The 27,519-nt window shown below is 36.1% G+C and overlaps 1 protein-coding gene across 1 annotated transcript in view; it reads left to right on the top strand.

Moving 5' to 3' along the window:
* PLOD2 (procollagen-lysine,2-oxoglutarate 5-dioxygenase 2) overlaps window positions 1–27,519 on the top strand; it is a 102,956-nt gene that overhangs the window by 29,646 nt on the left and 45,791 nt on the right. The window contains exons 2-3 of the mRNA XM_057740002.1: window positions 17,019–17,110; window positions 19,852–19,988. Of these exons, the coding sequence (XP_057595985.1) occupies window positions 17,019–17,110; window positions 19,852–19,988 (229 nt within the window). The remainder of the gene's footprint in view (window positions 1–17,018; window positions 17,111–19,851; window positions 19,989–27,519) is intronic.

The following is a 27,519-nucleotide window of genomic DNA, read 5'->3' as shown; positions in this document are numbered from 1 at the left end:
TATGTGATAAAAGAAATAAATATGAAAAAAAGAAAGTATAAAAAAACTGGAAGAAAATATGGAAGAGTTATTTTATAAGTATATCATGTGGAAAGGCTTTGTAAAGTATAACACAAACCTAGGAATGTAAGAATTAATGGGTGATAAAAACATTGTAGGAAAAGAAATTTTGCCTGGCAGAAATCATGTGTCAAAACAAGTCAAATGATGATAATAATAGTAAATGGGAGGAAATTTTTGACTCAGAAATTCTATTTTGAATTTATTCCACTGATACAGTCTTTCACAGAAATTACTTATGTACATCATTATCAATTGTAGATTTTTTTTTTAGTAAAGTATAAGATAAAAAATGATATCTGCCACTAGCATTGTGGTAATTAAATTATGATTCATCCATATAATGGAATATGGTGCAGCTGGATTCCATTTGAAAATATCACAAAGATATCTAAAATTTTTTAAAAAGATGCAAAAAGAAATTCAACTGCAAAAATAGAAAACAATTAACAAAATGGCAATAAGCACATGCCTAAAAATAATTACTTTAAATGTAAATGGATTAAATTCTCCAATCCAAAGACGTAAAGTGGCTGAATGGAGACTCATCTATATGCTGTCTCTAAGAGGCTTATTTAGATGTATGAAAACACACAGACTGAAAGTGAAGGGACAGAAAAAGATATTCCATGTAAATGGAAACCAAGAGAAAGCTGGAGTAGCTATGCTTACATCAAAGAATGTAGACTTTAAAGACTGTAATAAGAGACAGAAAAGGTTCCCTTGTGCAGTGTTGGTGGGAATGTAAATTTGGTGCAGCCACTATGGAAAACATTATAGAGGTTCTTCAAAAAATTAAAAATAGAACTACTATATGATCCAGCAACTCCACTTCTGGTTATTTATATGAAGAAAATGAAAACTAATTAGAAAAGCTATGTGCACAGTCATGTTCATCACAGTATTGTTTACCATAGCTAAGATATTGAAGCAACCCAAGTTTCCATTGATAGATGAATGGACAAAGAAATTATGGTACATATATACAATGAAATATTATTACTTAGCCATAGAAAAGAGTGAAATTCTGCCATTTGTGACAGCATGAATGGACCTTGAAGGCACTGTGCTGCATGAAATAAGTTGGATGGAGAAGGACAAATACTGTTTGCTCTCACTTATATGTGGAATCTTAAAACATATATACACACACACACACATATATACATATATACACATAATATGCACATATACACACACACACACACACACACACATATATATGTTCATGGATACAGAGAACAGATTGGTGATTGCCAAAGTTGGGGAGTTAAGGGGTTGAAGAAATCGGTGAGCTATTTTTTTAAGTGTAAATAAATTGAAAAAAAGAAAAAGAAGCAAAATGGGATATAGATTATAAAGTGTTTGCTACAGTATGCATTGACATCTCTTGAAGCACCCATAAGAACAATATCATTGGTATCTCCTGAGGGAAAGCCAGCTATCTGTCTGGGAGAAAGGGCTGGGAAAGAATATCATTTCCTACTTTATCACCCAGTCCAAAAATTAAATTACAAAAAGTGGCTGGAGAAGGAAAAAGCAGTCATGTGTATATACAAATATATTGTTTTAATCTCTGACTTGGCTCAGTGAATACTAGAATATTTCTTTTATTTTCTGGGATATACTCCAAAATAATAAGGCACTTTCCATATAAAGGTGATAGTTTATGACACTTTATAACACGAAGTGAATAATAAAGCTGCTTTTTTTTGTTTTTTTGGAGTCTTATAGTAATTCCATAGGAGAAGGTATCTGTAGTTGCAGATGTCAAATGATCTACGTTTAATTTTATGTCCCTGAAATGTCTAATATGCTGATTCAGTTTTATAGTAATCTCTTATATGGCAACTTCAACTTGTTGGACAATGTGCGGAACTAGCAAGTCGTTGGGGAGGTTTCCGAACTGCCAAAAAAGATGCCATAAAATTCTCGAGGTAGGTGAGGTTGGGCTGCTGTTCAGATTAATTGTACTCATTTCATGCTATATGGGTACAATGGAAAATGCCCTCCTTAAAAATATGTAATTATAATGTGTTCATGGCAATGTGGAGTGGGAGAAGCAAATGTTTCACTGTACCTGAAGATGATGAATACAAGTTATGCCTTTTGTTTCTTTTCAGCCCCTCCACACTTTATCAGGTCTGCTTTTAATTTTGCGCCCCAGATTGATTTATTTTCATTCCGTTAGGTTAGGCAGGCTTCTTTAAAAAGATTTTTTGTTTTCCATTATAGAGAAATAAAGGTCATCTTGGCCCAGGCACCTCACTCTTACAGCTTTGTCTCAGATGGACCACAAGTGCATCTCAGGATGGCCTCTGCCCTAGGACAACTTTTTTTTTTTTTTGTAGGTGAATTAGCAGGAGTATGTTATCTCAGCCCCTGCTATTTTGTTCTAGTATTTAACTTTATTATTGATGCCCTTTGCTTATGAGTCTGGGAAATAGTTTTAGTGCCTATGGAATAGAGAGCAATAGATTAGATTGTAAATCAAATACAATAACTTGTTTGAACAAACTGCACAACCTTGGAACCAGATTTCTGGCAGGCAGTTCATAGTTTCTGCTAAAGCATTTGGCCAGCAGATGGGTTACACCATCCCACTCAAAGGAGGTTCTCATTACTGGTACATCTTCCTATTTTGCAGGTTGCTGCAACCTTTGAACCCTTGGAATTCAACAGCTAGGAGTCTGCTCTGTCTGTGAAGAGGGCAGATCCTTTTCCCTTTGACATTAAAATTACATTGAAGTTATGCATTTCATAACTTTTGAAGGGATCAGTTAGTTGTGATCCCCAAGTCATAAATTCTGGAAAATGGTCCTTTACTATTTGTATTAATACTTGTAAAAATAGGAAACACTGCTTTTCCAAGACAGTCCATTCATTCCAGGTGCTTTTAATTGTACTTTGTATTTGCTATGACCTGAATGTTTGTGTCCACTCAAAATTTGTATGTTGAAATCCTAACCCACAAGGGTGATGATATTAGAAGGTGGGGTCTTTGGGAAATGCTTAAGTCATGAGGGTAGAGTCATCATGAAGAGGGTTAGTGCTCTTCCAAAAGAGGTTCTGAAGATACCCCAGCCCCCTTCACCGTCATAAAATTACGGAGGCGCTTATAGTATGAAATGTTTGATACCGTTTGTGAGAAAGATATTCATTAGAAGGTCTATTTAAGCTAATATCCAGAGACCAAAGCTTATTCTTATTTGCCCACTATAACAGTTCCCATGGATTAAAGTAAAGTATTTCATAAAATAGCCATATTTGTTAGTCAACAAGTTGGTAACTACAATGGTCTGAATGTTTGTCTCCCTAAAATTCGTATGTTGAAATCCTAACATCTGAAGATGATGAGCCGGAGCCTATAGGCCATGAGGGTGGAGGCTTCATGAATGGGACTAGTGTTCTTATAAAAGAGACCCCATAGAGTCCCCTCCACCATGCGAGGACACAGTGAGAAGGCACTGGCTGTGAACCAAGAAGAGAGCCTTCACCAGAATGCGCTCATTCTGGTTCTGTGATCTTGGACATCCAGCCTCCAGAATTGGGAGAGTTAAATTTCTGCTGTTTATAAGCTACCTGGGCTGTGGTATTTCATTGTAGCAGCCTGAACAGATTAAGACGGTATTGATAGAAAATCTGCCTCCTCTCCGTTAATTCTTCCCCTAGCCAATTATCTCTTTGAAAATAAAATAGAGGAAATCCATTTTTTTCTCTTCAAATATGGTGAGGTGGGGAGGTGGTGAATCTGTTTTTCATGTAGAAAAAGTCTCACTTCCTCAATTATTCAGTATGTGAAATGATTGTGAAACCTCTAACCATGCTGGTCAAACTCCATGTTTGTCAAAATTCTCCTTAATGTATTGATAGCGTGCCACACATCCCATAATTTTTGTACATGAGCTGCACAGATTACAGTGGGATCATCACCTCTTTTGTTAAGACTAAGTTTTTGTTTGTTTTGGCCAGCTGTCTCACACGTTGGCTCATTTTTGAGCTTGTATTCCAGTAGGGCCTGCAGGCCACTTTTTTTTCCTTTCAATTTTTTAAGTCATGTTTTATTGGGTTGGCCAGGCCAGAAGGTTCCTTCAGGTTTGACACAAAACCCGAACGAACTTTTTGTCCAGCCCAACATGTACTTTGATTGAAGCTCCCCTTATGGTGATTATTCTGTTTGAATTTTACTTTCCACTTCTAAACTCCAGAAACAATTTGTTGGAACGAAGTGTATAGTTTTGGGTTATAATCTAGTCCTTGCATCTTATCTCCATATTTCCTGAAGTGGGTTTGGATGGATGTGGAGCAGTGGGGCTCCTTTTATTTTTATCTTCTTACTTATTGCGTTTAGGTTGAATTCTTAACATTTAAGTCATGGAGAGTTATTGTGAGGGGGTGTGTTAGTGAAGAGTGTTTTTGAAAGGGAGACAAACATTTTAGGGAGACAAACATTCAGACCATTCTGAATAAAGTTTTTGTTTTAATATAGATTGAATAGATTATGTGGTTCATATGTATATATTAATGTTTTTCTAAAGTATGTGGATACTGTTGAGATTAGGAGAATATAAATTTATTTAAATATATTACTGTATTTATATCAAGGTTTCTCATAATTTTCTTGATTAGCGCTTGCTATAATTAATATGGTTGTAGAGGGGCCCACAATTTTTATATTAAAAATTATACCACATACTAGCAAAAATTGGGTCTCATTCTAAAGTTTCACTTAGCCTAATAATTATTCAAGCTTTATTGATTTTGAATATATTAATTTTGATGTTTTTGTGATATAATCATCTATTTGTATGTAACTCAAATGTTTCTAAGCTTTCATAGCACCGTGAAAGCAACTAGCTCCTGGGAATCTTTGAGCATAATATTAATAGCACTTTCTACTCTATCTTGAAATTTGTCTTCCATTCAATACTGGATTACCCAGTCAACAAACTAAACATGGGTACATATCAACAGAAGACATGGGTACCCAAAGGAAAATCATAAAACTGAAAAACAGAGCTCTTAATTTAAGCATGTGTATAATATTATTTTATTTGAAAAAAATTTGAAAAGTTTGAACGAATGTATATTACGATTTGAAGTACTTATGAGGGATGGATGGTGTTTTAGTGCACTTTGACCTTTTGGTGCCTAGGGCCTCTGGAGGTCTTAATCTGATCCCGCTTCCCTTGATAGCTGGTTCTAGACGAGTTTATCCTTAACTTAATGCTCTTCTGGACCATTTGTCATCCAGTCTTTTTTTTTTTTTTTAAACTTTTTATTTTATACTGGAGTATAGTTGATTAACAATGTTGTGATAGTTTCAGGTGTACAGCAAAGTGATTCAGTTTTACATTTTCCCACTTAGGTCGTTACATAATATTGAGCAGAGTTCCCTGTGCTATACAGTCTTTCTTGGTTATCCATTTTAAATATAGCAGTGTGTTCATGTCAATCTCAAACTCCATACCTATCTCTTCCCCCACTCTATTCCCCTGGTAACCATAAATTCCTTCTCTAAGTCTGTGAGTCTATTTTTGTTTTGTAAGTAACTTCATTTGTATCACTTCTTTTTAGATTCCGCATGTAAGGGATATATGATCATTCTCTTTCTCTATCTTACTTACTTCACTCAGTATGATAATCTCTAGGTCCATCCACATTGCTGCAAATGGCATTATTACATTGTTTTTAATGGCTAAGTAATATTCCATTGTATATATGTACCACATCTTTATCCATTCCTCTGTTGATGGGCATTTAGGTTGCTTCCGTGTCTTGGCCACACACTGCTAAAGATAATGGTGAACCCTAAGCCTTGGGAGAGTCTGACAGCCTCCCTATGGGTGTCTGGAGCCTGACGTAGCCCTCACCTTGCTGCATGACGCCTCTCCATCTCTCTGGGGATGCACAGGGTTTGCTGACATACCCCAGAGGAGCGGCATGTCATCCAGTCTTTTATACATAACTGGCAAAACTCACGCTCTCTAGTCACACTACCCATGCTGCTAGGGTAACCAACTTATCCTGGTTTGTCCAGGACTTTACAAGTTTTAAAACTGAAAGCCCTGTGTTCTGGGAACATTTTTAGTCCTGTGCAGACTAGGATGGTTGGTCACCCTACACACTACCCTCCTCCCACTACTTTCCAGCTCATTTCCGCATTTGTTTTATGTCTGTGCATTGTCTAGAGTGGGCTGTGGAAGCTCAGGCATCCGTCTGAATGCTAACATGGGTGAAGATGTTCCCTAGGTAGCGTTAATCCTCAGAAGTTATTTTTTTCTTTAAGCATTCCTTTTTTCCACAAAAAATGCTAAGGAATCCACTGATGTTTCTTTGACATATCCTTTTTAGGTTTTTTCCTTGTTGAAATAGTGGCATGAGCTGCTCTTGAGGAATTTTTGTCTTGAATTTCTTTCAACAATTCCACAAAATGTGTTTTCTTGCCACCTAGACTCCATGACTTCAGTTTATTTGTCATAGTGTTTAAGTGACTCAGTACTTAACAAAGCAACAAAATTGTATAAGTAAGACCTAGGAAAGCCATATTTTTAGTAATTAGGCATCCTGAATTCCAGTCTTGGGTTGGTTACCACAAGCTGCAGGATCTTGGACAAGTCTTATTTTTTCTTTAGATCTTGGTTTCCTTCTCTGTGAAAGAAGTGGACTTTGCTAGACTATCTCTGGGATCACAATTTATGTTAAAATGAAGTGATTCTCAATCAGTGGAGGAGCAGGGTATGACTGTCTTATCTACCAAATATTTCCTACATGGAGTCTATTTGGAGTCTTCTCTGTATCTCTCTAGCCTGGCCTCTGAGCCCCAGAATCTAAAACGCAGCCATGTATCCGACATAGTCAGGCCCACAATCTCTTTCAAATGAAGGCTTGCTGCCTGTAGCTAGAAGCATAGTGGGTCAGCTATCCCCAAGACAATTTCCAGGTTCAACAATTCAGTAGGAGGACTCAGATGATTCAGCATATCATCATACTGATAGCTGTGACTTTTTACATTGAAAGAAAACCAAGCAAAGTCAGCAAAGGGAAAAGGCACGTAGGCAAAGTCCAGAGAAACCAGACACAGCTTCCAAGAGTCTTTTCCCAGTGGAGTCATAGAGCATTAGTTTAATTCCTCCAGCAACTAGTTGTGACCACACATGTAAAATGTTATTTATTGGGAAAGCTCATTAGAGACTCAGTGCCTAAGGTTTTTATTCGGGGCTGGTCATAGAGGCAACCTCTGTACCAAAATTCCAGACTCCTAGAAGGAAAGCTGGTGTTCAGCATAAATACCTTGTTTGTACAATTCAGATACAAACGAGCTGTTCTTATCTGGGAATGGTGGGAATCCTTTCCAAATCCAGCTTTCCAGATGCTAGCTGAGGATCAACCCACAAGCTGAGACTGAAGTCTTTGGCTTGCTATGTTATCTCTTTTCTGTACATATAAACAAATTTTGCTTCTAGTCTTTTGACCTGTTACAACCAAGTGAGGCTATATGAAACACTGGAAAGAAATGAACTTTGAGGAATTACCAAAGTTCCCCTTCCAGCTTCGCTAGTACCTTGTTGGGTGACTTTGGCTAAGTTAACCTATTTAACCTTATTTTCTTCATCTATGAGTTGGATGTAATAATGCAAAGTACATAAGGATTTTCTTGGGAACAAATTATTTTATACACACATGCAGATAAAACGTAACATCCCTTGTTCCTGAATACAGTCATTCAGCAAATATTTATTAAGAATCTACTATATGCTAAACACTGTGATAGGCCCTGGAGATGTAGTGCTGAGCAAAAAACATCCTGCCTCTCTGGAATTTACAGTCTAGTCGGAGAAAGAAACTTTAATCTTGAATAATAACCATGCAAATTAATTTGTAACAGCAAGTTGTCATAAATGCTCCAAAAGAGAGGTAGAGAATTCAGTGAAAATGTATAATGGGCACTGACCTACTTGAGTAGGTTGGGGAAGTTTCCCCCAAGAAAATGGCATATGCGTAAGAATCTCAATTTGTTGAATAGGCAGTGGCTACCTCAAGAGATCAGAAGGGACATTAAATAAAGATTTTGCATAGGCTTTTCTCTTCAGGGTGGGAGGGAGCAGGCATTGTTGGAGAACTGAAAAAAAAGCTGTGCAGTTGGAGCAGAGAGAGCGAAGGGGAGAGAGGTAGTGGACGAGATTAAAGAAGATAGAGGTAGTCAAGGACCATATTGAGATAATGGAGCTTGGCCACCATGCTAAGAGCAATGAAAAGTCATTTAAAGATGTTTAACAATGGGGTGACATGATTAGCTATCTAAGGGTTTTGAAAAGATAAGTCTGTAGAGATATGATTGGAGTGAGTTTAGTGGGATTTAGGAGGCTATTATGGACACCTGGGCTGGTGATTATAATTTGAGTTAGCTTGCTTGGAAATGGAGAGAAATGAAAATATTTGAGGTGTATCTGCAGTTACTTGCTAAATTATTTTAATGAGCAGCTTCAGGTTGAACTGTTTTTACCTAGAGTTTTTTTCCTCTTACAATTGCCCTCATCCCTTATCTGCAGCAAATAAATTCCGAGGCCCCACAGTGGATGCCTGAAACTGTGGATAGTACTGAATCCTACATATACTCTGCTTTTTCCTGTACATACATATCTGTGATAAAGTTTAATTTATAGATTAGGCACAGTAAGAGATTAAAAACAATAACCAATAATAAAATAGAACAGATTACAATATACTGTAATAAAATTTCTGTAGATGTGGTCTCTCAGAATATCTTATTGTATAAAATTAATGCCTTTTTATCTTAACTAAGCACTTACCATGCACTGTGGCCATAACTTTTACAGTCTGAGGCAACACAGCAAATCTAGCATGAATTTCTTTTTCTTTCTTCACGATTTCACAGATAGATTTGTTCGTAGCATAAATCTTAGCAACCTCAGCATATGCTTTTTTTTTTTTTTTCATTAAATCAAGAACATTCACCTTTTCATTTAAAGGAAGCACTTTAAGGCTCTCCTTGGTGTATTTGAATTGCCAGCCTCACTACTCTTGTGCTTTGGGGCCATTATTAAGTAAAATAAGGGTGGCTTGGACACAAGCAGTGTGATACTGTGACAGTGGATCTGATAACTGAGATGGCTGCTAAGTGACTAATGGATGGAAAACACTGGACAGAGGGATGATTCACATTCCAGGCAGGACCAAATGGGATGGCAAGCGATTTCACCACGCTACTCAGAATGGTGCACAGTTTAACAACTTATAAATTATTTAGTTTTGGAATTTTCCATTAAATATTTTCAGAACACGATTGACCCTGTGGGTAACAGAAACCTTGGATAAGGGGACAGTACTGTGCTAGCATCATAAAATCTTGAGAGTTGGAAGAGATATTCAGTTCTTGAATGAATAACTCTGGTAGAGAAAAAGATTGAGGTACATAATTTGATGAGATTTGCACATCAACTCCCTTACACAGTTATCTGTTGAGTAGAAATATAAGATATTGGGGCTTCCCTGGTGGCTCAGTGATTAAGAATCTGCCTGTCAATGCAGGGGACACGGGTTCAAGCCCTGGTCCGGGAAGATCCCAGATGCTGCGGTGCAGCTAAGCCCGTGTGCCACAACTACTGAGCCTGTGCTCTAGAGTCCATGAGCCTCAACTACTGAGCCCACGCACCTAGAGCCTGTTCTCTGCAACAAGACAAGCGACCGCAATGAGAAACCTGCTCACTGCAGTGAAGAGTAGCCCCCACTCGCCACAACTAGAGGAAGCCTGTACCCAGCAACAAAGACCCAGTGCAGCCAATAAATAAATAAATAAATATATCTTAAAAAAATAAGATACTGCCTAACATATGTAGGACTTACAGTGTATCATCTACTTTATTATTTTTTCTTTTTTTTAAGAATTTTTATTGAGATACAGTTAACAGACAATAAACAGCATACATTTAGAGTGTACAATTTGGTATCCCAATCTCCCAATTCATCCCCCTCCAAACCTCCCTGCTTTTCGCACTTGGTGTCCATGTGTTTGTTCTCTACATCTGTGTCTCTATTTCTGCCTTGCATTTTCTCTTTCATAGTTGTTAGCATTTGCCTTATGTATTGAGGTGCTCCTATATTGGGTGCATATATATTTATAATTGTTATCTCCTCTTCTTCAATTGATCCCTTGATCTTTATGTAATGTCTTTTCTTGTCTCTTGTAACATTTTTTATTTTAAAGTCTGTTTTATCTGATGTGACTATTGCTACTCCAGCTTTCTTTTGATTTTCATTTGCATGGAATATCTTTTTCCATTCCCTCACTTTCAGTCTGTATGTGTCCCTAGGTTTGAAGTGGGTCTCTTGTAAACAGCATATGCATGGGTCTTGTTTTTGGATCCATTCAGCCAGTCTCTGTCTTTTGGTTGGTGTGTTTAGTCCATTTACATTCAAGGTAATTATCGATATGTATGTTCCTATTACCATTTTCTTAATTGTTTTGTTTTTGTTTTTGTAGGTCCTTCTCTTCTGTTTCCCGCTTAGAGAAGTTCCTTTAGCATTTGTTGTAGGGCTGGTTTGGTGGTGCTGAATTCTCTTAACTGTCCCTTGTCTGCAAAGCTTTTGATTTCTCTGTTGAATCTGAATGAGATCCTTGCTGGGTAGGGTATTCTTGGTTGTAGGTTCTTCCCTTTCATCACTTGAAATATATCATGCCACTCCCTTCTCATTTGCAGAGTTTCTTCTGAGAAATCAGCTGTTAACCTTAGGGGAGTTCCCTTGTATGTTATTTGTCGTGTTTCCCTTGTTGCTTTTAATAACTTTTCTCTGTCTTTAATTTTTGTCAATTTGACTATTATATATCTTGGCATGTTTCTCCTTGGCTTCTCCTGCCTGGGACTCTCTGTGCTTCCTGGACTTGGGTAGCTATTTCCTTTCCCATGTTAGGGAAGTTTTCAACTATAATCTCTTTCAATATTTTCTCAGGTCCTTTCTCTCTCTCGTCTCCTTCTGGGACCCCTATAATGCGAATGTTGGTGCATTTAACATTGTCCCAGAAGTCTCTTAGGCTGTCTTCAGTTCTTTTCATTCTTTTTTCCTTATTCTTTTCTGCATCAGTGATTTTCACCATTCTGTCTTCCAGGTCACTTATGCGCCCTTCTGCCTCAGTTAATCTGCTCTTGGTTCCTTCTAGTGTATTGTTCATTTCAGTATTGTGTTGCATATCTCTGTTTGTTTGCTCTTTAATTCTTCTAGGTCTTTGGTAAACTTTTTGATCTTTGCATCCAGTCTTTTTTCAAAGTCCTGGATCATCTTCACCATCATTATTCTGAATTCTTTTCCTGGAAGGGTGCCTATCTCCTCTTCCTTTAGTTGTTTTTCTGGGGTTTGTTCCTGTTTCTTCATTGGTACAAAGTCCTCTGCTTTTTCATTTTCTGTATCTTTCTGTGACTGTGGTTTTCAGTTCCACAAGACGAAATACTGCTGATACTGCTTGATACTGCTGTCTGCCCTCTTGTGGAGGAAGCTATCTAGGAGGCTCCTGCATGCTTCCTGATGGGAGAGACTGATGGTTGGTAGGTCTGGGTGGGTGGAGCTCCATAAGACTTTAATCTGATTTGGTGGGCAGAGCTCAGTAAAACTTTAATCTGCTTGTCTGCTAATGGGTGGGGCTGTGTTCCCACCCTGTTGGTCCTTTGGCCTGAGGCCACCCAGCACTGGAGCCCACAGGCTCTTTGGTGGGGCTAATGGTGGACTCTGGGAGGGTTCACACCAATGAGCATTTCCCAGAACCCCTGCTGCCAGTGCCCCTGGCTCCTTGGTGAGCCACAGCTGTCCCCCACCTTTGCAGGCAACCCTCCAACACCAGCAGGTAGATCTGGTTCAGTCTTCTATGGGGTCACTGCTCCTTCCCCCTAGGTCCTGGTGAGCACACTTTTTTTTGTGTGCCCTCCGAGATTGGAGTCTCTGTTTCCCCCAGTCCTGTGGAGGTCCTGCAATCAAATCCTGCTGGCTTTCAAGGTCTGGTTCTCTGGGGATTCCTCTTCCCATTGGTGGACTCCCAGGTTGGGAAGCCTGACGTGGGGCTCAGAACCCTCACGTTAGTGAGTGGACTTCTGTGGTATAGCTGTTCTCCATTTTGTGAGTCACCCACCCAGCATTTATGGGATTTTATTTTAACGCGAATGCACCCCTCCTACCATCTCATTGTGGCTTCTTCTTTGTCTCTGGATGTGGGGTGTCTTTTTTGGTGAGTTCCAGTGTCTTTTTGTTGATGATTGTTCAGCAGTTAGTTGTAATTCCGGTGCTCTTGCAAGAGGGAGTGAGCGCACGTCCTCCTACTCCGCCATCTTAATCCTATCTCTCTACTTTATTTTTTTTAATTAATTAATTTTATTTTTTTATTTACTGGCTGTATTGGGTCTTCACTGCACGTGGGCTTTCTCTAGTTGTGGAGAGCGGAGGCTACTTTTCATTGCAGTGCTAGGGCTTCTTATTGCGGTGGCTTCTCTTGTTGGAGAGCACGGGCTCTAGGTGCATGGGCTTCAGTAGTTGCAGCACGTGGGATCAGTAGTTGTGGCTCACGGGTTCTGGAGCGCAGGCTCAGTAGTTGTGGCTCAGTGCATGTGCTTAGTTGCTCCGAGGCAGAGGGATCTTCCCCAACCAGGGCTTGAGCCCGTGTCCCCTGCATTGGCAGGCGGATTGTTAACCACTGTGCTACCAGGAACCCCTCATGTACTTTATATATATTACCTCGTTAATCCTCACAGTAAGCCTATCAGGTGCTATTATAAATACAGATGAGAAACAGATCAGACACAGAGTTTAGGTAACTGACCAATTTCAAATAACTAAATAAATGGTAGGTCTGAGATTGGAACCCAAGGAGTTTTCAGATCCATATGGCCAACCACAATGTCAAACTATGACCCTTAGGCCAATTCTGGCCCATAGCTGTTTTTGAACAACCAGCCAGAAAACTATGGATTTTTTTTTTTTTTTAATTTTAAAAATGTTTTAAAGAAGAAAGAGGAAAGGAGACTTGTGACAGAGATTGTATGTAGACTACAAAGCCTAAAATATTTACCATGTGGCCTTTTACAGTGCAAATTTGCTGGCCCTTATGCTAACCATTGCTAAGAAAATATGTTCCTTGAATAGAAAGTTGAGTGCCACTGATTTTTATAGATGAAGGACACATCTTTCATAAAATGAGTTATTGGAGAGTAAGAACAGTATACTCAGAGCTCCTTCTGTGGTATAATTATTTTTCTTGATTTTTGCAAATTTAAAATTAAGACTGGGTATAGAGAAAGTTTCTTGGGAAGATAGAAGATTTATCCCTCTGAGATCAAAGGCAGCTGGGCTGGTGCTGAGTTATTGAATGTGATGCCTGTCATTAAGACAGTGAATTTCAGCCTGATTTATGGGCTGATTTTTTTTTTTTTTAAAGCATTTGGAGATATGGGTGGCTGTACAGGATATATTAGCCAAAAAAAAATTCCTGTTTTGAAGCCATGATTTGTTGTTGGAAAGAAAAATTAGATCTGCACTAAAAATTGATGAGTTCTGGTATTATATCAACAACTATTGGGAGAAAAAAAAAAGACTCTCTAACAATGCATTTCCCCCACCGGAGATGTAAGGTGATTAGTAAGAAAGAACATAGTGGGGTGTTTTGTTTTTCTTTTTTGTTTTTGTTTTGTTTTTGTTTTTCTTTGCCTTTCTAAATAAAAAAGTTTTAGATTTTTGGAGAAATTCTGTTTTCATCTAAATTTTTGTAGAGGGCTAAATATTAAGCCTCTTCACAAATATTTATTAAACCTCTCTATGGTGCTAGATTATTTTGGGGGGCTTTGTAATTATGATTGCAGAAGTTTTTTGGGGGGCTGTGATGTGATTTTCATTTGATAAATGGTTGTTCTAATAGATCACATTCTATAGGATGACTTACATGTTTCTTGCTCATGAAAACTGTATTAACTATTTTCTAATAGAGTCAGGCAGATATAGAGATTACACTTGGTTACAGTTGGGCTTTCATTTATCTTTTCTTTGACACCATCTTAGACTGGTTTTGGTAGTGGTTGATGGGTGACCATTATTGAAGCCCATTTCTTCAGTCATCTCACTGGATTGTTTTGGTTGTTGTGGGTGGATTGGGTAAGGCATTAATTACAGTTGTTTAAATTATAATATTGCCCGATTAGAAAATTTCTGCTGTGTATTCCATTTTTCTTTTTACTTAGATGATTCAGATTGTTGAAAAGAGTTTTATATTGAATATTTTTCTGATTGGAAGATTAGGGGTTGTGCAAGAAGTTGAACTCTCTCTTTTTTTTAATTGTAGGAATTTCCAAACATTTATAAATGGAATCCAGTTTTAATGGTCATCATATGTGGGCAGTCATGTTTACTCTTTATCTTCCTCCTCCATTTCCTCCCATCTACTGCAAATAATTTTAAAACAAATCACAAACCCTGTGTCCTTTCATTGAGTAAATACTTTAGTATTTGTCTCTAAATTATAAAAACTCTTTAAAAAAATCAATGCCACTAGCATGCTAAAAAATTAACAATAATTTCTTAATATCAATAAATACAAGTTAGTGTTCATATTTTCCTAATTTTCTCATAAATACCCTTTTACGGTTGACTTTTCAAGTCAAGACCCAAATAAAGGCCGTGATGTATATTTGGTTGAATTCTGATGTATGTTTGGTCCCTTAATTCTGGTGACATACTATAATAGTTTCCCTTTCCTTTTTTCTCTTTTGCTGTTGATTCTGTAGGTCAGTTGTCTTCTGTCCTTATATCTCTGATAAATTTGTGGTATAAATTTTAGTGGACTCTAAAGTATGCGTCAAACGTAGGTTAAATTTTTTAACACGAATACTTCATAGATGGTAAGCAAGTTGTACTATTGAACTAGTTGGCAAGAACTTATTCAGTGGTGCATGTCAGCACTTTCTTCTTTTGCTTCCCTCAGTTGAGTAAGATTTATTTCTCATCACAATCATGATACTGAATAGCAGCTAAGAAGAGACATATGTTTGTATGTAATGTTATTGAACAGGCCTTCCTTTGATGAAATTACTTATTTACTACCTGGTTTTGCTTTTTTGGTAATTAGCAACAGTACTGAAACAACAGGAGTCCTTATTTGGCATAGGATTGCCAGACACAGTCAGATTACATATTTTTAGTTTTGCCTTCTGAGTCATTAGATTAGGTAACATTTCTGTCTACCCGAGGGTCTGGCCAGCATTACTTTTCCTATTAAGGATGATGAAATCCTTGCTGTTAATTTTGTACTGGAAATTATAAGTATAAAAACCCATCCAGGCAAAATCTATAAACTTATAGCTAATTCTTAATGACATATAGAAAAAGTTAAAAAAGAAAGCTAACTTTAGTCATTTTATTACAGAGAAAAGAGACTTAAGTATTTCCTTTACTCTTATGAAATAAAATCTTGTATTACCTATTTCAAAATTTATTGTAAATGATAAATAGGTCAAATTTTCTTAATTTATTAAGCCCTGCTTGAAACTTCACAAATGTAATTTTATTTTTTAAAGAATAGTTAATTGAAAAAGTACTCTTAAAATATATTTTTTCAGCCCTGACAGCTTTAATGAAAATAATTTATTTTTTCTTGAATATCTATTTCTATTAATGGTGAAAGTTATGTAAGAAATACATATTTATACAAAAGTATCTAAGACTATTAATATTTATCTTCATGGCAGTGTTTTCCTTTTTTTTTTGGTTGACTTGTTTGAATTTATTTCTTTAAGTGTGTTACACTTATTTATATTTTGTTTAAAGTATTTTCATAATTTGATGATTATCTTGGGTCATATAAATTGGTTTTCATTGATTTCTATACTACATTAATGCTATGTAATTCATTTTCAATGATTGTCTATTGTTTAGGGGATACTTAACACTGACTCTTTTCTTGTTGATGATAGTCAAGGGAGAGTCGATTTATATATAACTCAGTGCTGAGAATGTCAGAAAGATGTGAATTTTGCTTTCATAGTCCATTGGTCCTCCTATATCCTAAGGTTAAAAAATATGCCCTAGCATCTGTGGCATTTGCTGATGCACTTGTTTCTTTTATGCATTTTTCCAGCATGTCTTTTCCTGATAAACATATTCCTTAATAGCTTCTATAGGCATTTTGAAATGACTCCTTGAACCTATCTACTTCTACTAAGAAGAGGTGTTTTGTTAGATTGAAAATAATAAATCATTATAAAATGGTGACTCAAAGCAGTGTATTTACTAAGGCAGTGCTGATTTTGGTTCCTTTTATTCTTTAAAGAAAAAACAAAACACTGAAGGTGAGGTAAATGTGGATTTTATACTTCACATGAACAAAAATTCATTGATAGAAGGAAATATTTCTCCTATGAATACAAAAATCATTGATAGGAAATATTTCTAAATATTTGTTCCCAATTCATCATAATTTATTTTAAAAAAATTAGGATTAGTCTCATGATTGGATCTTTTCTTTTTGTACATGCTTTGAGGAATATAACGTGCTTCTGGGCCTCACTGATGTGTGTAACAAATCAGTGACAATTTATAGGTGACAGTGAAGCTTGTTGATTAGATAACGTCTAGGAGAGTTTGTCTTTTCAGATATAAGCTTCATGCACTTCGTGGAAGTGTTTCTCTTAGTGTTGCAATCTTCTGTTGAGGGAATGCTTTACCTTAAATATTAATTCACTTTTTTACCATTGAAATAATTCATTATTTGATAGTCTGTCATTTGGCAATGGTATAACCAATTTTAATTGCCTAGTTTTTCAGCAGCTCTTCGTTTAGCCTCATGTAGATTAACATACTAGAACATTCCTGTGGGTTTAATGAGGTCTCTAATCACTATAGTGATCTGTAAAGTGTGAATAGTTAGCCTCTTGGTAAACTGTCTTATGTTATTCCCTCTGTCTTTGCAGATAAATTATTAGTCATAACTGTAGCAACAAAAGAAAGTGATGGATTCCATCGATTTATGCAGTCAGCCAAATACTTCAATTATACTGTGAAGGTACGGTATATCTTTTAATTCATGGAGATGTTAGAATATGTGCCTGAAGTGCATTTTTCATAACAACAATAACAACAACATGATCTACAATCCCCAGAAGGACGATGAAATTTGGTTACATAATGCTGTCAGTTTATATATACTTGGTTGTTTTTAAGATATGTTTGGCCTTATTAATACTCTGCCACTCAGACAATAATTTCTTAATATTTGCTAATGCTTTGTTTAAACATGTTCTATAAGACAACAGAAAAATATATTTACATATATTTATACTTACATTTCTTTTGGGGGGGTCATGCACAGGTACAACATAACTAAGATTTGACAGTAATTTTTTTTCATTCATTTTTCATTTTTTTCATTTTTTCATCCTTTGAAGGATTTTTTTCTGTAATGGGTTTGTCTACCTTTAGAACTGGAAACATTACTGTGAAGGAGATACCTTTTCTGTTCTAGTATTGGAGGTGCTTTTCCTGTTTTTTGTTTCTTTGTTTTAGAGGAATTTAGTGACATTATAAAAGTGTAAAAGGGTTTTAGAAGACTTATCTCCAAGGAAGTATCTCACTTATAAATGATTAGAAGAAACCTGGGGAATTTGGTAGGACTAGCAAACTGAGCTGTGAAAGGCCTGCCTTAAAAACAAACAAACAAACAGAAAACTTATTTATTTTTTTAGAAATTAGGCTGTGTCAGCTGGGTCTTTTCCACATACAGATGAGAATAGTAAGATATCCCAGGTAGGAAAACAAACAAATAAACTTAATACATTAACAAAACAAAAGAGCAAAATTTAAAAAAAAAAGAAGGGAAAGAAAAATTGCTTTTTTGCCTAGGGGAAAACTGAGCTGTTCCAGTATGTAATGTGCAAAAAAGGTAATATTTGCTACATAACCACTGGAAGACTAGGTACAGATGTTAATACAGAATAACTATTAAAGAAGCTAACTTTGCTAGAAAAGAGATCTAAATGTTTAATGTAGGAAAACTGAGAAATATATTAGAGAAGTTTGTTAGAATAGAGGAGAAGTATTGTAGTATGCATTGATGGGGGCAATATGAAAGAAAAATTAGGGTAAAATAATGCTGAAATTCAATGAGGGGCATCTCAAGGGGAGAGTGTGGAATATTTTTTTACATGTGAGACACTGTGTTAGGACCTTTATATATGATGTGCTGTTGATTTGTTATATACACCATGTAAAGTAGACATTACTTTGCTCATGAGTGAGGAAAGTTTGTCCCAGGGTTTGCACCTGTAAGGTGTCAAGTCTTGGACCCCAGCCCCATTTGACTGACTCTGGAGTTTTTGATCCTCTTGCTGTCTTTTCATCATGAAATGCAGTGGTTCTCAAAGTGTGGACTCCAGACCAATAGCATCAGCATCATCTGGGAAATAGGAATGAGGATTTTTAGGCCCCACTTCCCCTACTGAATCACACACTCTGGGAGTAGGGCCCGGCAGTCTGTGTTTTAACGAATCCTCCACATGATGCTGATGCATGCCAAAGTCTGACACACTGGGGGAGTGGAAAGAAAATAGAGACTAGAGCTTAACCAACAGAGCACTGCATAGAGTAAGCTCTCAGATGTGCTTAGGCCAGGTATAACTGAAGTATTGGAGAAGTCCAGAAGGGTTGTAGAATGGAAGTGTAACAAATCTTAGGGCCAGAGGAGGTCACTTTTTAGGGCAAAACCAAATAATTCTATTAGACGAGCCCCCATATGAATCCAGATGCCCGCAACAGTTTGAGTTTTCTTAGCTAACATTTATCCCTTCAGTATAAGTGGTGATGAAGCGCTAACTAGAGATCTGAGGCTGGGAGCCCCACGAGCTCTTGTATTTGGCTCAATGTTAGGTAAATTTGGAACTAATAATATTTTCTAAATTAATTTTATCTTTTTCTTTTGTATTTATTCTTAGTTTCATTCCCTCTGAATTTCACAAATTTTTAGTAGATCCTGATTTTGGGAACTTTGGACTTTGTTTTGATGAAACTAGGATGCAAGGGGGAGTGTGTGTGTGAGAGAGAGAGAGAGAGGCGGAGAAGGACTTAGACCTGCTTCCTGCTCCCTCACAGTCAGGTGTGTCAGCAGACAGGATTCAAGAGGCAGCTGCTAAGGCTAAACAGAGCCTGAGAATGGCTGCAGGCTTAGCTCTGAGTAATTGTGCTTAGGTGATTTCTTGCACTGATAAATTACTAAACTTTTGAGGGTAACGCCAGCTTAAGGTTTTTAAGGTAAAGAAGGTAATGTTTGACCTGATGCCCTCTGTGTTTCCCTGCACAACCCATTTGGTTTCAGTAGGAAAATCGCTTAAGGGCCCCATCCAGGAATCACTGAGCTTCCAGGGCTCGCAGTGTTCATTAGACAGATTTCCTGCCAGATTGAAAAGTGTAACGGAATGTTTTTTCACTTTCTTTTTCATTTCAGTCTGAATAAAGGGAAATAGGATGTGAGAAATACTTTCTGTGGCTTCCCCCACCAATTCCCAACTTCCTTGGATTAGACTCTATTTTTGAAATGGTAAAATTGGGAATGGCATTTTATGGGGTAGATAACATTGGAGAATTATGACCTTACTTAGGCATCATATTTTTTTATGATTAGCATCATGATTTAGTGCAACATTTAAAGAGTGGTACTGTGTTATACTGTACAAGTTGCTGGTGACTTCCAGTTTTTATGATACTATCATAATCTGAGTTTTGTAAGGGATGAAGTATTAATTTCATTTTTAGGTCCTTGGTCAAGGAGAAGTGTGGAGAGGTGGTGATGGAGTTAATACTATTGGAGGGGGCCAAAAAGTGAGATTGATGAAAGAAGTCATGGAACATTATGCCAATCAAGAGGATCTGGTTGTCTTGTTTACTGAATGGTAAGAGAAAGAACCTATGGCTTTTTAAGTCTGTATTAAATTATTTTAAAAGAGTTGAAGTTCATATTTGTAGATTATATATTAAATTATTTTATTCACTTGGAATCATTGTTTTAAAAAATAGATTTCACTCATAATTACAAAACTGTGGTCTGACATAGTTATGTAACATGACCAAATTTGACGAGTTACCATAAACACCAATGGAAAAACAGGGCACGGGCTAAAATTTTTGTGAAACTCATGTTTTAATCCTCACTTGAGATGGAATAAAGATCATGTTAAACTTTTCTATTGGGAGAGTAACTCAATGGATTCTGGTTGTCTGAGAGGAAATACATCATGTAAATTATAAGTGAGAAATAAACAAGCCTATGTTTAATAATAAAGAAAAACCTTTCTCATATGTAAATATCTTTTCTTCTACTAAACTTGGAGTGTTCACTGTGTTTCCTTACCTTCTTCTCCCATATTTTTAATAATGTCAAGTGGTCACGAGCCATTATTGCTTGCCACCTTCTTCCATTTTCTCCGCATTCTTCTTTTTTTTTAAACTTTTTCTTTTTTTTTTTTTGGCCGTGTGGCATGTGGGATCTTAGTTCCCTGGCAGGGATCAAACTCGTGTCCCCTGTATTGGAAGTGTGGAGTCTTAACCACTGGACCGCCAGGGAAGTCCCTCTACATTCTTTTTTATTTTTAATTTTTGGTCATTGGTTATCATTTTAAATCCCTTTCCATTTTCCTCTTTAACTTTGGAAAGTTTTTTTAATATCTCTCTCTCAATTTGAAAATCCAAAACCACAGATTATTACAGATGAAAGTAAGAACAATGCTTTTATGCAAATGTTAAAGGCAGGAATTTTGAAACGAAAATGGACATACTGAAGTTCTGGTGCCATCAACACAAGGTTTGAAAGGGTCCATGTACTTGCATCTTTAGAATTTCTCTACTGTCTCCTGGGAAAAAATTAAGGTCTGCTTATAGTTACTTATTCTTGCAATATAAGCAATATAAGATGTCCTATAGGTGGTGTTAGCTTGTGTACTGAGAATTTTTTTTGCAGAATCTACTATTATATATATATTTTACCCCTAGAAAAAAGAGCAGGAGGTTCATAATAAACTGTTTAGATTAAATATTGAGTATGTTTTGTTTAAAATTACCATGGATTTTAAACAGCCATTTTGGTCAGCTTGAACTTGCCACATGTACGTTTTGATTTTGACTTTGAGGCAAATTCTCCTTGTAAAGGTTACCGCATATGAGCAAGTAATGGTCTTGGATTCCCAAACCTCTTTCTGCATTTTAGGAAGAACTCCTTTTCCTCTTCCTTTACGCTCCTGTCATACTGAATCTCCCCCAGTCCCCAATTGAAGATTTAGGCTTGGAAGAAACTGGTTTAATAAGGGGCCAATTTGTTTCTGATTAGAAAAAAGGGACCCTGTGAGATATCTGAAGACTGCTTGAGGTTGCATTTGTTTATTTAGATGATACTTTAAGACCCAGTGTGACAAAAAAGACAACAATAAAATTTTAATGGAAGGTCCAGTGTGTGCCAGGCACTGTTAGTGTTTGGGATATATCAGTGAACCAAAGATAACATTTCTTGGCAGCTCCCTCTGTGAGAACAGCCAGCTAACTAAAAATATGCAGGCCCAATTTAGCCAAGCCCTTGTCTAAGAAGAAGTATTAACATTTCCTCTATCATCATCCACCATATCTGTCCTCCTAGAGACACCTAGGGATGATGAAAAAGTTATCAAGATAAAGACGGATGGACAATTGGTATGCCTTTAGAGCTCTTTTCTCTTCTTTTTCTTTTTTTTAAACAACACCCTTTTAAAAAGAGTACCGTGTATTTGTGGGTAATCCAAGATTGGGAGAAATGAATTAAACTGTAAGTTATTTGAAAAAGGAAAACCATTTTGCAACAAAATTGCTAATCTCCTAATTAAGCTTACCTCTGATTAAGGCTATAGCTCAGAATTTATTGTAATTTTAATAAATCGAATTCCTATTTCTTATATGACTTTTTTAAAGAACAATTTACATTTACTAATTGGTTTTATGGAAGCATAGGTTACTGCTATATGAAAAAAAACGAGATTTATGTACTTAATAGTTTAAATATCTTTTTTTTTTTAAAAATAGCTTTGTTGAGGTATAATTTATATACTGTGACATATACTTAAGTGAAAACTTCAGTAATTTTTATTAAATTTACAGAGTCATGCAGTTATCGTCACTACTCAATTTTAGAACATTTCCAATAACCCAAAGTGATTCCTTGTGGTCATTTAGATAGGCTTTTGTGAATTAATTTGGAAACGATCTTATAACATTGTTTCCATGGGAGTATGTATTCTAAACTGACTTTTGGGTGAACATTTAAAATTGGAGACCAGGTGTCTATAAATATACTCTGTAAGTTAAGATTTATCATGTTTATTTTAGATAAAAATAAATATTTTGCATGGATTCTTCTTAAAACAAAATGAAAACTGAAGCTCTCCATATGAGGAAGTACCAGAGACTTTTTCTTTCAAGTTATTTCATACTGCAGTGTGTGTGTGTGTATGTGCACATGTGCACATGTGTATTTTATTGCATTTAGGATTGTTTGTAAAGTTGACAATCTCCCCCTGATTAGAACAACTACCAGTAGATTTAATGGCTTTAATGACTATAATGGATGAAGTGTGATGAGTTCTTTTGAAATAGGCTCATAAAGATTTTGGGGACAAATATTGTAACACAATAGCTGCAGATTCCCTATGGATTAAAATTATTCTATAATGATTTTATAACTCACCTTAGTCAAGGTAACTAAACATTTTGAATTTATAATAAGGCACTTTGCATTACTTTTCGAATTACCTAGTAAGATGTGTTTCTTTTACTTTAGTCACATGGAAGATGATGGTCAGACCTAATTATTATTATATAGCGGCAGTTTTTTTTTTAAGGATAATATGTAGGCCAATATGTAACAAAAGGTGTTTATGTTATTGTGAGTAAATTCGATACATACTGAATATTCCCACAAACTTGTTCTGTGTTGGGTGCTGTAAAATATAAACCAGCAGAGTCCAGACCCTGAAGTGTGTTGCAGACTACTTTTAAGTGTCGGATAAATAATACAAACTTTGGTTATTTGTTTTATACTTCTTCTTTTAGGCTAAAGAAAATTCTTTAGAATAAAAGTAGTTAGAAATAAAGTTGTAATTATTTGTTTGAATTCGGACTGAGCAGAAATTTATATTTTTTGGCGGCACTGAATGTAACACCATTAAACAGAATATAGATGTGCTTTATTTTGAAAGACTCCCAATGTGTGAAATAATTGAAAGACATATTTGGTGGTGGTTATTTTGGCTTCACCAAAAGGAGTGTTTCCTCTCTGAAAATATCTACTCAAGGATTTTGATATATAGCAACTCCCCAGTTCATTGAGGTATTTGTTTAAAGATGACTAGCTGAATGACTTTGAGGTAAGATAAGTTCTTGCTAACTAATGGTAGCAGTAAGGTAGACTTAATTTAAAAAAACTAGAATGGTAGTCAATGTCACAATACAAAAGTAAAGTTGATATTGAATCAAAATGAATATAAAGTAAAGCTGATATTATAGGTGGTTTTCTAGGTGGCTCTGTTCCGGGAGATTGATCCAGTAAACACTGGTTGAAAATTGAGGGATAATCTTAGTTACAGAAATCTTTGCTGTTAGTGTACATGCCTTATCTCACTTTGATTGTGTATTGCTAGTTCACTTTTCATGTTGAATTGTAATTGTTTTTATGCTTCAGACAGTGAAGCTTAGAGCTGTACCTGATTTACATATTGTCAAGATAAATAGCAAGGAATTAATAACTACCAGGTAACTAAATTTCATTAAAAGATGGAGAGACATCTTTCAAGAGACAGAAATATGGTGGTGCTTTGAAACTATTTTTAAAGATTTTTTTCTTCATTCATTTGGAGAAATAAAATGACTTAAAGGCAGGAAAGCATCCACATTTTCTAAGTTTCAGAAGATAGAAATTATTATAAGAATTGATTTTTGATTAGAAACCATGAAAATGCTGCTGCTGCTGCTGCTTTTCATCTTTCCCATGACAACCGGTTTGTCTCTTTTAACTTCTAATTAAATATTAGAAAAAGTAACAGCCATGAGCACATTTTTCACTTTGCATTAAGAATACATGTCTTGAGCACAAGCTTTGACCCAGGTATTGAACTTAACACTCTAGAAAAAGAAATCAACACAGATACCACCCTCCAAGAATTCTCATATTATACTAATTCTGCAAACAAAACTGAACTGACCTAATTTAGAAGAAAAATATATGTCTTCAAAAAAACTTGAATGTTGGCATAATGTCTTTAGAATCTTTACATTTAGAACATTGTGAGAGATTATGCTTTATTTGATCATTGTGCTAATTGTAAAAATATTTTTAGGATTTTGTTATTTAGAAGTATAATTTGTATGTATTAATTCTACAGGTGACCAGATCCTATCTTATTCTATGAAATAAACATTTTATACCTCTTATAATTTAGGTTCATTCCCAATATACCTGCATTTTGTATTGTCTTACTTACTTTATACAGAAGACAGAATAAAAATTTTCTGAAAGCAAAACTTTTTAAGAATGATGGCTATAATTTTAACTAGCTATGGCAGATTTATTTGATGGACTTCTCCTGTTTGGCAGTGAGGACTGTTTAAGTGTGCAGTCACAAAGAACACAGTCATTAGCGATGGACAGCTTTTCATTATATTAGTATGAAGGAAAGCCTAAACACATCAGAGTTTTCAGTTCTACATTACTTTTTAATTTTTTCCCTTTTTTTGAAGGAAAGGTTGAAATCTTTAGCTGTCACTAAGACATATTGCACTGCCTTCAGGCTCATCCATGATAGTGTGAAATATGATTAGGAATTATGTAGGAAATGAGTGACATTTTTTCAATTTGCTCAAACGTTCTTAGTGTTTACTGAGTATATCAGTGGGTATGTGGGAATAAGGAAGAGGCAGATTGTATACGAAAAAAGCATTGGTTGTTTATATATATCTAGATAAATGGTACTAATTTGTGTACTATATATATATAATTTTTTCCCAAAACCAGATTATCTGCTCCTTGAATCTTGTTTTTTTTTCTTTTTTTGAGTAAACATGTATGAAGCAGCATAAAATATGTTGCTAGCTGCTGTGGAGGGGTCCGGGGGGTGACTAGAAGAGAAATCTTGCTCTCTGTATATATTTTTCTATCCATAGGTTTGTCTGTGTTGTATCTGGCATGTTGTAGCTGCATACTAATGAATGCTGGGGATTTAAAAAAAAAGCTTCTTGATTCCTTCATTGATTCAATGAGTGTTTATTGAGCACTCAATAGGTATCAGAGTTGAAAGTTCTAATGTTGCAGAAGTAAGTTTAACTATCATTTAAAATCAGAGGGAGATTTTCATTTAACCATTTGTTTTACAAGTAAAGAGCTGACCCAGAAACCCCGAGTGGTGATGACAGCTCGCTAACAGCCAGAGCGGTTTGAGGTCTTGCCACATTCTCTCCTTGGCTGCCCTCTCTGCTAGGTGTTCGTCCAGCACTAGGCCACTCTCAGGAAACTGTCTGGAGAAAATGACCCTCCATCCAGGCAGTGTCCTCATTTGACTCCTATCTCTACCCAGCCTCAGCAAAACTTTTATACTCAGACAATGAAATTATATACCATTTGGAGGAAAACTCCCCAGAGTAATAGTTTTTAAAATAGAACCCACTTTACCTGAGCTAATTCTTTCCCCTTCCTTCAAAATTCCTACAAGAAATTGAATCATTTCCATTGTGATTTTATTGTCATTTATTCTGCAAGTTCAGTTTGGGTGGACATTTTCAACTGCTTTTTCTTTTAGGTGGGAGAGGAGTGGTTTCATAATATTGGTTTGTGGCATTAATTAGCTGTGAAAATATAGATATGTATTTAAGGTGACGACATCAATAAAGACACAATTATCAGATGTGTTACTACTTGCATGCTCCAGATTCATTAGACTTTAAGCTTTTATGCACTAGCTGCTAATAGTTTGGGTGATTGTAACTTTTGGCTTAAGTTTATATCAGTGATGATGAAAAAGGATAGGAACAAATAAATAAGGTTAGGGAACACTTCTGTTGCCTTCTTCTCTGGCTCTCCAGTAGGGGAATACACAGATGAATAAAGTTGTGGATTTGGCATATGAAGAAAGACCATGCAGTCTAATATAAATAGGCAATCCCAGCATGAAATGTGGAAAATAGAACATTCTGTGAAAAAGGAAAGGAAAAGAGCTGTGGAGGTTAACAAGAAGGAAATGATCTTTTCCAGTTACACTGCTCAAGTAGAGATTTGTAGAGGAGGTGATGTTTGAAATGGGCCTTGAGGGTGAGTGGTTTGATCCAATTGGGAAAAGATGTGCTAAGCAGACGAAACATCACAGTTAAAGACATGGAGGACAGATCAAATAATTCAGTGTGACTTAGAACAGGTTATTTACTGGAAGGTTATTAATGTAAGGCAGATTTATTTAGATTTTATTTTACAGGCCAGGGTTTGGTAAACTATGGACTGGCTCAGGTTCTTTTTTGTAAATAGTTTTATTGGAGCACAACTATGCTCAATTATTTATATATTAATCGCCTATGGCCGCTTTGTACCACAGTGGCAGAGTTGAGTCATTTAGCAGACACCATATTACCCTCAAAGCCTAAGGCATTTTTTCTGTAAAAGGCTAGATAGTAAATATTTGCTGAGTCCTGCTTTAGACCACAGTTGAGAACGACTGATTCAGTCAGGGGACTGGCACAGAATGGTTTTCAGGAGAGTTTGTCAGATAGTCCTTTTTAGAAGTGGGGAGGAAGGATGGGTGAGGTGGAGGCCTGTAGGGTTTTTGAATTAATCTAGTCCAGTGTCTTCTAGTGGGAGTGGAGAGGCTTTAAATTCTAAATAGATTAAGTAGATGGAATCAGAGGGATCTGGAGAAGGATTTGATGAAGTAGCCCATGGAAAGCAGAGGAGGAAGGGCTGAATGAAAGATTTTCAGTTTGGGTGACTATATGGTTGATGGTGCCACAGAAACAGGGAACACAGAAGGACAAACACTTGTAAAAGTTTCAATGACCTGTTATAGATAGAACACTGACGTGTCTGGTAGAGGACTCAATGTGACCACATACGAGGGAAACCTTATGGTTTTTGCAGGATCCAGGAATATTTACCACAGTTAACTGTGGAAAGTTTTATTTTCTTCTTCACATTTAAATGGATCAAATTCCTATGAGAATTATTTTTATGACCATTGTGCATTTTTTAAAAAGTTTGACCTTTTGGGTTTTTGTGGCTAAAGTAATTTTAAGTAGAAAAACTTTCTTGCCCTTTGAAAAGTTTTAATCGGTTCAGAGAACTTTTCTAAAGTACTTAAACACAGAACTAGCAGTGCTACTAGAATAAAATGGGAGCCTTACATTTTAATTCTAAGTCAAATCCTCATT

Source organism: Hippopotamus amphibius, chromosome 6, assembly GCF_030028045.1.
Source record: "Hippopotamus amphibius kiboko isolate mHipAmp2 chromosome 6, mHipAmp2.hap2, whole genome shotgun sequence".
In the NCBI taxonomy this organism is placed as follows: Eukaryota; Metazoa; Chordata; class Mammalia; order Artiodactyla; family Hippopotamidae; genus Hippopotamus; species Hippopotamus amphibius.
This window is presented reverse-complemented; position numbering and strand designations above follow the sequence as displayed.